The 12,054-nt window shown below is 36.7% G+C and overlaps 1 protein-coding gene across 3 annotated transcripts in view; it reads left to right on the top strand.

Moving 5' to 3' along the window:
• Window positions 1-12,054, top strand: part of INPP4B (inositol polyphosphate-4-phosphatase type II B) — a 965,936-nt gene that overhangs the window by 691,697 nt on the left and 262,185 nt on the right. For all 3 annotated transcript variants that reach the window (XM_043973131.1, XM_043973128.1, XM_043973129.1), the window contains one exon: window positions 10,317-10,464. In XM_043973131.1, coding sequence (XP_043829066.1) covers window positions 10,317-10,464 — 148 coding nt within the window. The remainder of the gene's footprint in view (window positions 1-10,316; window positions 10,465-12,054) is intronic.

Here is a 12,054-nt window from a genome sequence, read left to right as displayed (position 1 = left end):
GAGACTGGCTGAAACCTAGACATCTTGGTTCTCTGACCCATGTGGAATTGTCTGAATGAGTCCACCTGTTGCTGCTTAGTGATTTATGGTTGACCTGGGCTGGCCAAGGTTTTTCTGAAGTGATGATCTTTATAGTCAGTCAAGAAGCATTTACTAAGCATTGTGATGGGCAAAAGCACCTAGTTCTAGGGATACAAAGAAAGGGAAAACTACCTTCAAGGAGCATGTATTCTGTGGTTTTTGTTTTGGTAGTTCTTCCTGCTGCTTTTCAATATTCTAAAATGGATGGGGGCATCATCTTTTTTTGTTATAGCACTTGCTCTGAGGCTCTAACCCCAACTTTCCACTCATACTATGAATCAGGTGTCTGTTCATCCAAGAGTGTTTCATATTTCATCGAAAGTGTATTCTTGGGTGGTTGGTTGAGACTTGTTTTCATCTCTGTAACCTATTAGGGCATTATATTACTCAAAGTGGAGTGGGGTGACTTTATTGCATTAGGCAATCAACCTCACTCTTACACTAAGAAAGGTAGCAACTTGACCTTGCCCCACTCTCTTCTCATGAACCTTTTGAACCTATTTCCAAATGAAAATACACTACACATGTCAAAAAGCTTCCCCTCTCTTACCTTTTCCTGTGCACCTTTGAAAACATTTCAACTTAAATTGACATGTCTCTAAAGCCTTTTGAGCTACTTGATAGCCAGATGGTATAATTCTTTTAGCAGCTAGAACACACTTTCTTTGGTTTCAATTTAAAATTTATTAGATCAAAAGCTCCTTAAGGGTAAGAACTGCCTTTTGCCTCTTTTTGTATCCCTAGTACTCAGCACAATGCCTGGCATGTAGTAGGCATTTAATAAATGTTTATTTATTGATTGAAAATTATCCTAGGTATTTGCCTTAAAAAAACTGCATTGACTAGCCAGAGTCACTAGTCTTAAAATCTGTTATTTCTTTTAGGCCTCGACTTCTGTATTTATGTTTTTTGTTTGTGCCAGGTAACTGAGTGAGAGCTGAGGTGAGAGCCCTGAAACCTTGATGTTTTCTGGAGAAATCTGGTTACATTCAACCATTAGAAAACCCACATTCATAGCTCTAGATCTGAAATAGAACCCACCTTTCAGGCCCCTTATTTTGCCCATGAGGACCCTGAGGCCCAAAAAGGCTGTGATCAGTGGAAGGTCACCTGGGTGGTGTATGAATCCAGTTCCTCCAATTCCAGAGCCAGTCTTCTTTCCACTGCATAAGATTGAGAATCTGAAAAGACTTGCAGGTCATTTAGTTCAACAGATAAGGGAATGGTGCTCCAGAGAAAGGAATACAGGTAGCAAGTGGCCCCAAGCCACACACTATGATTTGAACAGATGTATTCTGACAACGGAACAAGTAATTTTTCCATTCCTTCCATGCCCTTGAGCACATCACTGTCAAATATACATTGCTTCATTTTATACCCTGCTTCCTTTAGATTGTTCTGTGTTCTTCAAACTATGATTCTAATGATGCTATGTATGGAAGAAAGTTTGGTAAGCTTAGCTGTTCAAAGAGGGATGGGACTGAAGAGGAATATCCTTTCTAGTGGGAACTCGGGCCAGCTCCTGGGGCTGTGCAGCTGTTGTGGCCATAGCTGGTCTTCTGCCCAGGTCTTAGCTCAGCCAGTCCTTTGTAAAACACCTGGTAGTTTGCACTATCAAAGGACTATCCTGGGTAGTGTTGTCAGAAATCTTTTACTAAGCTCCAATTGCCTTCAAATCACCTTTTTTGATTTCTGACTCAGTGACTGGGTCTTTTTTATTCCAATATTATGTGTCTTTAAACATTACTGGTTTTCATTAATTATAATGGTTTACAAGTGACTGTTGCATTTATTTTAAAGGACCCCTCCCCCTGAAAAAACCCTTTGAACTTGCTAGACTAGACCAAATTTAGGTTTAGCTCACAATACCCAGCATTTGGCACAGTGCCTAGCATATAGTAGCTGCTTAACATTTGCTTATTGGATGAATGATGAACCAATTATCCCAATCCTCCCAAGTTTTCATGGTAGAGAGGACTAAAGTTGGTCCTTCTTTTCCCCTTGGTTTTACTGTTGTATTCATTTTTTAAAAATGACTCCAACTTAAATCCAAAAGCACTCATGCAAAATAGAATCTTCACTGTTTTCTATGACTTCTCAGTGTTTCTTTTTTTAAAATTTATTTTTAAAACTTTATCGATATATTTTATTACATTGTCTAATTTTATAGTGCTCTTGCTTCCTCTTTCCAGAGATCTGGCATATAAAAATTTTTTTTTTAATTTCTTTTTGAGAACATTCTTTCCAATTCAGTTCTTTGACTATTGATAGTTTGCTAGTCATCTAGAGCCACCAAATTTCCAGCTGCAAGACCTGTGTTTGAATACTGCCCTATTACTCAAAATCTGTATATATTCAGCAAGTACTTGTTAAGTATATACTACATCCCAGGGACTGTGCTAGGCACTGGAGACAAAAACAAACCTATTCCTTGCCATTGAGAACTTCGATTTGACTATAATTTAAGGTCTTTGCTAAGTAACTGGATAGTAGCACCGAACATGTCCAGTCACCCCCCTCTATGTCTCTATTAGGATGGGGTTTTTTAAACATGTTTTTAAAAAAATATTTAAGTAATAAACATTTTAATTTATATTTTTAAGTTCCAGTTTTTATTTTTTTATCTATTCCTTCCCAGTCACTTTTCCTCAGCTGATTATACTTCAGTCTCTACCCCATTCTTTTGGTCTAATATCTTTTATTTCACCATTTAAGATATGTTTTTGCAAGTTATCATCATATTTTTCATACTTAAGGCTTGGTAACATTATAATATTCCATCCCTTCAATATGCCACAATATATTTAACCATTAGTTAGGCATTTAAGCTGCTTCCATTTGTTGCTGGCTTCCTCCTCTCTTCCTCCACCTCTCCTCTTCCCACAGTTACATGTGATGGACCACATTAATTTTCCTCCATTTTTGTGGTGCCTTCCAGACAATGGATATCAAATTCAATCAAAACTATTGGTAGTCCCAAGGAAGGTCTTTTTGTATACAGCAAGAAGGAAGAGTAGAAGGTAGGGAGGAATGAAGAATTTAGCATGGTGTTTCTTCCTCTGAGTTTTGTGCACAGCCACAAAGTCTTTTGGACTCTGAGAATAAAAGATATTCACTACTGTGTCCTTCCCATGGTCATCTCAGAATGGTAGTTATTCATTTGGTTTCAGAGTAGTAGCTTTGGGGATCATGTAACCGTTTTAGAGGGTCAAAGATACAGAACAGGAAAGGAGAAAATTTAGTCTTGTTCAAATCTGGACTGGAGGTTCACAGAAAATCTACCATTTACCTTTTAGCCTTAAGTTCATCTTAGATGTCAGATCTCTAGGGGATTCTCTCAAAATCTTTGCCTCTCCATTGTCATTCTTGCTTAACTATCTATATGGCCATTGACGGAAGTTTAAACTTTCACTACTGGTTTCTCACAGGAGGGAGTTAGAAATTGATTTTTTTTTTAAATCATTTTTTGCCAAAAGGAGCTAAGCCTACAGAGTTTTTGTTTTGCTTTGTTTGTTTTCAAAGCTCAGGTCAGGATTATATAGTGCAGCTAAGCTGAGACTGTTCAGTGGTCAACAAAACTTGTTTTATATGAAGAAAATCTTGGTACCAGCAGAGGGAGGCTGCTTGGGATGTTGCAATCATTTATAGAACATTCCATTAATTCCCTCTTAAACTGAAAACCAGGTAAAGTGCTGGAACTGGAGGCTGAAGATACTGGGTTCCAATTGCACACCAGAAATTTCTAGGTGTATACACACACATATACAAACACATACATACATATATGCATATTACATATTATATATGCATATTACATATGTATACACACATATATATGTGTGTATAAATATACACAAATACACATACACACACATATATCTTTCTCTCTCTCTCTTTATCTCTCTCTCTCTCTCTCTCTACCTCTACCTCTACCTCTAGGAAGGTTTCATAACCCATCTCTGCCTTGCATTGTTCCTTAGGACTCATCTAGGCAATAGGCTCTAATCCACATTGTGGAAGTCACAGATCCTTCACATAGTTTTGTGTTCCATATGCAAATGACACAAAGGTGGTAGGGGTGTCTCTTGAAGACTGAATAAGATTTTAAAAAAAGTCTTGAATAGACTAGAGCAGGGATGTTAAATTCAAATAAATACAGGGCCACTAAACTGCGTATAAGGATCCCTGTGAGCCACATGTTGACTTAGTTTTAAAGTGTATCATTTAATCTATTTTTATTGTATTATTTATTTATTTTGTTAAATATTTCTCAATTCTATTTTAATCTGGTTTGGGCTATAATTGAGTATGTTGTGGGCTGCATGTTTGACACCTCTGGACTAGAACATTGAACCTAATTGAATCAGAAGAAGTTTAATAGGCCTAAATATAAAGTCATAAACTTGGGTTCACAAGATAAACTTTACAAATAGAATAGTGCTGGCTCATTTCTACAGTTTATCTGAATAATATATTTGGGCTTTTGTGGATAAAATGCAAGTCAACAATATAAGATGGCAGTCAGTCTTAAGACTGAATTAAGATATTGCTGCCAGGAATAAGGTGATTATTCTGCTATACCCTTTCTGAGTCTGAAGATCTCTGGAATATTATGTCCAATTTCAGTAGCCACATTTTATCAAAAGCATTGAAAAATTGGAGCATGTTTAGAGGAGAATAATCAGAATGGGAAAGGGTCTTACGTTCATATCAGAGAAGGACAGATTGAAGGAAGTTGGTAGACTCTGTCTGGTGAGGTTCAAGTGCTTGCTGTCAAATGGAAGAGAGATCACTCTGCTTTGCCTCACAGGACACAACTGGGTTTGATATAGCAAAGTTTCGGAGAAGCAGAGTTAGGCCTTACAGAAGGTAAACCTTGCTAAAAATTGTAGCTATACAAAAGAGGAATAGGATGCCTCAGATGGTGACATATTCCACTTTATTATATGTCTTTAGACAAAAACAGGGACCACCCATCTGAAATTTTATAGATGGAATTCTTTTTTTCAGCTATTAGTTGGACTAAACAGTATTTTAAATCACTTCAAAATCTGGGGTGCTATGATTCTATTACCAGCAACATGCAAATATGTAATGGTAGTAGATTGATTCCTTTTTTTCCTCTTCTTCTTCCTCCTTTCTATTTCTTCTTCCTCCTCATCATCTTCTTCATACTTACAATGTATTTTGTACCCAGTATGTGCTCAATAAATGTTGTTGACTAATGACTGGATTTCTACTGTGAGGCATATTTTTGTGAGTTAACTGAGTAGAGAAATCTCAAACCTAATGAATTCAGGAAATTTCTTAAGCATAAAACATTTCACCATCTAAAGGGAATAGGGATATATATATATATATATATATATATATATATATATCCTTTTAGATGGGGGAAGGAGATTATTGAATTGTCTAATTATTTGATTTTTTCTGCCAAATGTTTACTTTCTAAACAGTAGAGTTCCCACAGTGTATGTAGATGATGTGCCCTGGGTGGTCAAATGAGACTTTGGGAACTCATTAATCAAACTGCCCTTGATTTTCTGCTTAAGCTAATTCAACAAAGGATTATATTTAGAACACACTACATTGCCAGGGAATGAAAAAGTCAAAGAAGTCAAAGGGTTTTTATTGGAATGGTGGGGAAGAAAACCAGACTGTATACTTCATGACAGCATCCAGACATGCAAAGGAAAAAAAAATACTGTGAAATAATTCAATAGGCTTTTACAAAAGAACCAAGAGAACCCATAGGTTTTTTACCCCAGGGGTTTGAAGTAGGATATGGGATTTTTGAAAAATATGAGGCAGCAAGATAGATAATATAGATAATAGGGTTGCTAAATATTTTAAACTATCCAAGTTTCAGTACTTTTCAAATGTCTTGAAAATTCCACTTAGTGCCACCCAATGAGCATTTCCTAAGCACCTACTATGTGCAGAATATTGCGTTACTTAGGTCTATAGAAACCAAATGAAAAGTAGTTCCTATCCTCAAGGACCTTGCATTTTACTGGGATGAAATATCTATATAAGTAAATAAATATAAAATTTATACAAAGTAATTTCTAGAGGAAGAGTGGACATTGGGGCATAAAACAGAATTAAAATTAATCATTACAATATTCTGTCTCAAATACTAGCATTATAAAATAAATGAAAACATTAAAATGAATGAAGTCTTCAATGTCTGATTGATCACTAAGGAAAATAAGCCTAATAATTTCTTTGAAAAAAGAGAGAAAACTGTTATACAATTTAATTAATTAAAATAGATGTTATTTAAAAGAGACATTCAACCTGTTTTTTTTTCTTTATAATTTGGATCACCACTTGAGTGCTTTGATAAATCAACTAGTTTGTTCCCAATTCCAAGAATTATTTTTGGAGTTACAGATGTTTCCCAGAGGTTCTTTTTCTCTCTCATCACTGAAGAAGAGGAGACTATTGTTTTAAAGACATTTATGAGCCATTAGTATTTGAGCAATTGTTGGTTGTAGTTCTGTCATGTAGTTTCGTTGGATTATGGTGTTATGTCCTATGAAAATTTGACTGCTTTTAGATGTTGAGATAAATTGCAGATTATATATTCTACTTATTGAGGGACATATACAACCATTATATCTTCAAATATTGTTCTCAACACCATATGTTCTACATAGTTACCAAAATAAAATTCTGGCGATTCTACCTCAGAGCACAGTGGACAAAGAAGGAAAATGACAAATATTGGAGGGACACTAGGAAACATGTACAGTAAAAAAAAGTCAGTCAATTAATAAACATATATTAAGCACCTATCATGTGCTAGGCACCAGGCTAAGCATTGGGGCTAGAAAGTAAGGTAAAAGACAGCCAGTGAAAGACAGGAAAAGACAGTGAATTCCTTAAGGAACTCAGTGTAAGGGGAAGACAACATGAAAGAATTATATACAAAATATATTCAGGATAAAGAGAAAATAATTAATAGAAGGTATGTTTTAGACTTAAGAGGGACTAGAAAAACTTCCTGTAGAAGGTAGGATTTTTATCTAGCACTCAAAGGAAGCCAGGGAAGCAATAGCTAGAGATGAGGAAAGAGGGAATTCCATGCATGAGGGACAACCCATAAAAATGCGGTGTTGCTGGAGTTATGAATTGGTATGGCCATTTTATTTTATTTTGTCAGTCAACTAACATCTTTTTCTTTTTATTAATAATGAACATTTTTATTTATAGTTTTAGGTTCCAATTTTTATCCTTCTTTCCTTCCCTCCTGTCACCCCTCCCTGAGGTAGCAAACAATTATATATGGGTTACACATGTATAATTATGTAAAACATTACCATGTTTGTCATTTTGTACAAGAAAGCTTGATTAAAAGAAAAAAATGAAAGAAAGTGAAAAATCACATGCTTCAGTCTCTTCCATCAATATCAGTTTTTTCTTTGGAGGTAGAAAATATGTTTGTTTCATCAATAGTCCTTTGGGATTGTCTTGGATCATTATTTTGTTGAGAAAAGTCATTCACGGTTCTTCATCAAACAGTATTGCTGTCTCTGTGTATAACCGTTCTCTTGGTTCTGCTCACTTCACAATACATCATTTCATACATGTCTTTCCAGGCCTTTCTGAAGTCATCCTGCTTGTCATTTCTTATATCAGAATAATATTCTATCACCACATATACCACAGTTTAGCCATTCCCCAATTGATGGGCATTCCTTTGAGTTCCAGTTCTTAGCCATGACAAAAAGAGCTGCTATAAATATTTTTGTACAATTAGTTCTCTTTCTCTTTTGGGGGATGTCTTTGGGATATAAACCTAGCAATGGCATTGCTGGATCAAAGGGTACACACAGCTCTATAGCCCTTAGGGCATAGTTGGTATGACTATTTTAGAAAGCAATTTCTAACTAAATGAGCAAGGCCTTTAACTCAGCTATGCCAATATTAGGACTATAACCCAAAAGATCAAAGAAAGGTAAAAGATCCTATATGCACACACAAAAATATATTTGTAGCAATTCTTTGTGTGCTGGCAAAGAACTGGAAACTAAGAAGGTGTCCATCATTTGGGGAGTGGCTGAAAATTACACGGTATATGAATGTAATGGAATGTCTTTGGGCTGTAAGAAATGACAAAGGGGGTGGTCCATGAAGCAGACTCATATGAATTGATGCCAAATAAAGTGAGTAGAAACAGGACAACAATAATAATAACATTGTATAAATGAACAACTTTAAATGACTTAACTCTGATTAATAAAATTATCACCATAAATCCAAAAGATACACAATGGGGGTTATTACCCACCTCTTGACAGAGAGGTGAAAGACGAAACATGTTCATGGCCAATGTAAGAGGATGTTTTGCTTCAGTATTCATATTCGCTATTAGGGTTTTGTTTTTCTTTTTTTTTCTTTCCAGTGGGTTATTGGAAGAAACAGAATAAATGCTTGTTAATTGAAAAAAATATTTAAAGATCTTCTGAAAGTAAACTTGCCAATATCTCATGCTCAAAAATCTTCAATGGCTGGGGCAGCTAGGTGGTACAGTGGATAAAGCACTGACCCTGGATTCAGGAGGACCTGAGTTCAAATCCGGCCTCAGACACCTGACACTTACTAGCTGTGTGACCCTGGGCAAGTCACTTAACCCCCATTGCCCCTCAAAAAAAAATCTTCAGTGGCTCCCTATTCCTTTAAAATAAAATGCTAATTCCTCAATTTGTTATTTAGAACCCATGGCAATCTAGCTCCAGTCTACCTTTCCATTCTCACTCATTCAGTCTATATTTTAGCCAATTTGATTTACTCTTCTCTAAACTCAGTATCCCCCTGTACCCTTAATGCTTTTGCACAGACTTTCTCCCATATTTGGAAAGTTTTCCCTCTTTATCTTACTTTAGAATCCATAGCTTCCTTTCATCTCCAATGTGAAGCCTTGTTTGATCCTTCTAGTAAATATTTCCTCCCTCCTCACATTTTATGTATGCATGTATTTGTTTACATGAGTCATTCTCTCAGTGGAATGTAAGCTATTTTATATGTAGGAACTTATCTTTTTTTATCGTTTTGCTATATCTTCAGCTCCTAGGACATGGACTTGAATGTAGGCTAGGTGCTTAATAAATATTTCTTGGATTGTATGGGAACAACATATTCACCGTCTCCTTGGGTCAATAGTGACACAGTACCCCAACCCCAACAAAACCATGCCTAGAGGTTGAATGGCACAGTTGAGAGAATTCTAACTTGTTAGTCTGAAGGTATCTTGCATTAAAATGAAAGAAATGAATTTGTCTGATAACACCTTTTCCCCAAGAAACTCTTGAGCTGATATGATGGAAGTGATCATTGATTAACATCATATCAGTGGAAACTGTAAAAGGCTTGAAAAGAACATAAATAAAAATAGTATGAAATTTAAAATCCATTCGCTATAGCAGAATACATTTAGAATCAGAAAATACAGTTTAAGTGGTCTCTTAGAACACCGTAGTTTTGACACATTTTTTTCTGTGTTCATTAGGATCATGTTTTCCACTATTATTTGAAAGGTTTAGCATGGGCCACAGCTATTCTCTATGTTTAGTTAGCTTATTTGAAAACCTGTGAGTAAATTAATGCAGAAACATAATGGTATGGATATAGCTGCCTGAAGTGGCTGGAGTGGGGGCAGGGGCAAGGGGAAAGACATGCATGGTTACAAATGCTAATCCACAGTTAATTTTAACTTATAAGTGGACACCTAGTCAGGGTATGGCAGAGGCTAAAGTCAAGTCTCTGTGTTGAAATGATGACTGAGCATGAAAGTCATATAAAATGAAAACTTGGTTGTTGGCATTCATATGTGTTGCACTCAATTAAAAAGTAAATGACAACAAAAATCATGATTTTTTAATTCAAATGAATAAAATGAATGAATGAATGAATGAATGAATGAAAAAAACATTGATTGAAAACTTACTATATACCAAGCATTATGCTAAGTACTGGGGATGATAACATTAGAAGAGCAATACTGCCCCACTCTCATGTTGGGGGAGACAGCACAGTGTCAGACTTCTGCTCTAGGTCATGTGGAAAGTGGCCTTTGGGGTGAGGTGGCAAAGCATATGGTAATAGGCCATGTTAATTATAATTTTCACTGGCAAGAGCATGTCTTCTTCTGATGTTGAATCATTTGACAATGCTCGAAAAAGTGGTTTAAGTAAGCAACTCTATCCTTTTGTCTTCCTCCTTTACAGTATTAAAAAATCCAGTGTATAAATTATATAGATTCCCCACATCTGATAACCAGTGGATGAGGATTCGTGAGCAGATGTATGAGACCACACTGTCTTTTCATATCCCTAAGGAATTGATCTCCCTTCACATAAAGGAGGACTTGAGAAGGTAGGAATCATTCATGATGCTATATAAAAGAAAATGAAAATGTTATCATTTGGTCTACGAAGACTGGGCTTAACATTGCTTTGACCCAGGACATATATCTTGCTGCTTGTCCTTGTCCTTGGCTTACAGACCCCAGTGTGAGACTGCCCTTTGCTCATACATGCCAGTATAGCTGGGGGAAAAGACTCTCACTTATTCCACACTTCCATCAGCCTATCTATAATAGTTTTGCTACTCTGAAAAGATTCTGATGCCAGTGTAGATTGGGGTGGGGGAGGTGCAGTACATAGAAATGTTGGGGCATTTGGGTGAAATAAGTTGTGCTAATGGATTGTTAATAAATAAAATAATCTATGTTAATGGGTTATTATTATTTGTTGTGCAACAAAATAAAAACTGTTGTTATAATGAGGGAGAGGAATTAGTGATTTAATTTAATGATAAGAATGCTCTATGAGCCATGACTAATCAACACGATGGGTTGGTATGACTTAGCCTCCAGTGACTTTTAAAATGCTCAATAGTGCTGGACACAAAATACAGAGCTAATATCTCTGAGCATCAACAATCAGTAAACAGTGTATCTATTTTAAACACTTGTCATTTTATCATTTGTTACAAGGAAAGGTTTAAATTGTGTCACATTTGGCTTCTTTCTTCATGTTCATATTAGCACATGTGATTTGAAGATATTCTGTTTTTCCCTCTGGAGACCCGAGAGTGCCAGAAGAAGCCACATTGACAAGCCAGGAATGTGTCATGTTAGGCCATTGGGTAGCAGCCATTCTTGAATCAGGATAGTGGGAAGGGTGGTACGAGAAAGGAAGCCATGAATGAGATCGAGGAAGATCAGATTGCTGTTTCAATTTTATAGAATGAATCTAGGGGTCTAGAAGGTACAGGATGGAATGAGCAGGCATATAATGAAGGAGTCAGGAAACTAAGCGAGAGCCTAACTAGATTGGTCAGTAGAGATCTAGGTCACTAGGGATCTAGAACTTAGGCAAAAAAGATGATAGTCTGAGATCAGAAAGATTGGATAGCAACAAACAAGGACCCAGGCTTAGAAGGACTGTGGAACAAGCCAGTACCTAGGGCAGAGTCCTGAGGGACAATGAAATGGTCATACAGGACAAATTGGATCCTGAGCCACCATCATCTTCTGAATTAGAGTTTCCTTATGGCCATAAGTCCAGGCCCAAAGTGTCAAGAGAGGACTAAGCTCACTGGTAGAAAACGTAATAGGGACAAGTAGCAGCTACCCCTGACAGGAGCAGAAGAATTCAGAGGCCATGAGCCTGACATGCTTTGAAGAATACTTGGCCTTTTGTGGTGAACAGATCTCAACCCTGAACAAAAGAGAATTAAGGATCCCAACATCCATTTGCACATCATACATTGCCACTTTGATCTTTACCCAGCTTTAACAAAAAGTCACACCTTGGGGGGCGGCTAGGTGGCGCAGTGGATAAAGCTCCGGCCCTGGATTCAGGAGTACCTAAGTTCAAATCTGGTCTCAGACACTTGATACTTACTAGCTGTGTGACCCCGGGCAAGTCACTTAACCCCCATTGCCCTGCCCCCCCCAAA

Source organism: Dromiciops gliroides, chromosome 6 (assembly GCF_019393635.1).
Source record: "Dromiciops gliroides isolate mDroGli1 chromosome 6, mDroGli1.pri, whole genome shotgun sequence".
Taxonomy (NCBI): Eukaryota; Metazoa; Chordata; class Mammalia; order Microbiotheria; family Microbiotheriidae; genus Dromiciops; species Dromiciops gliroides.
This window is presented reverse-complemented; position numbering and strand designations above follow the sequence as displayed.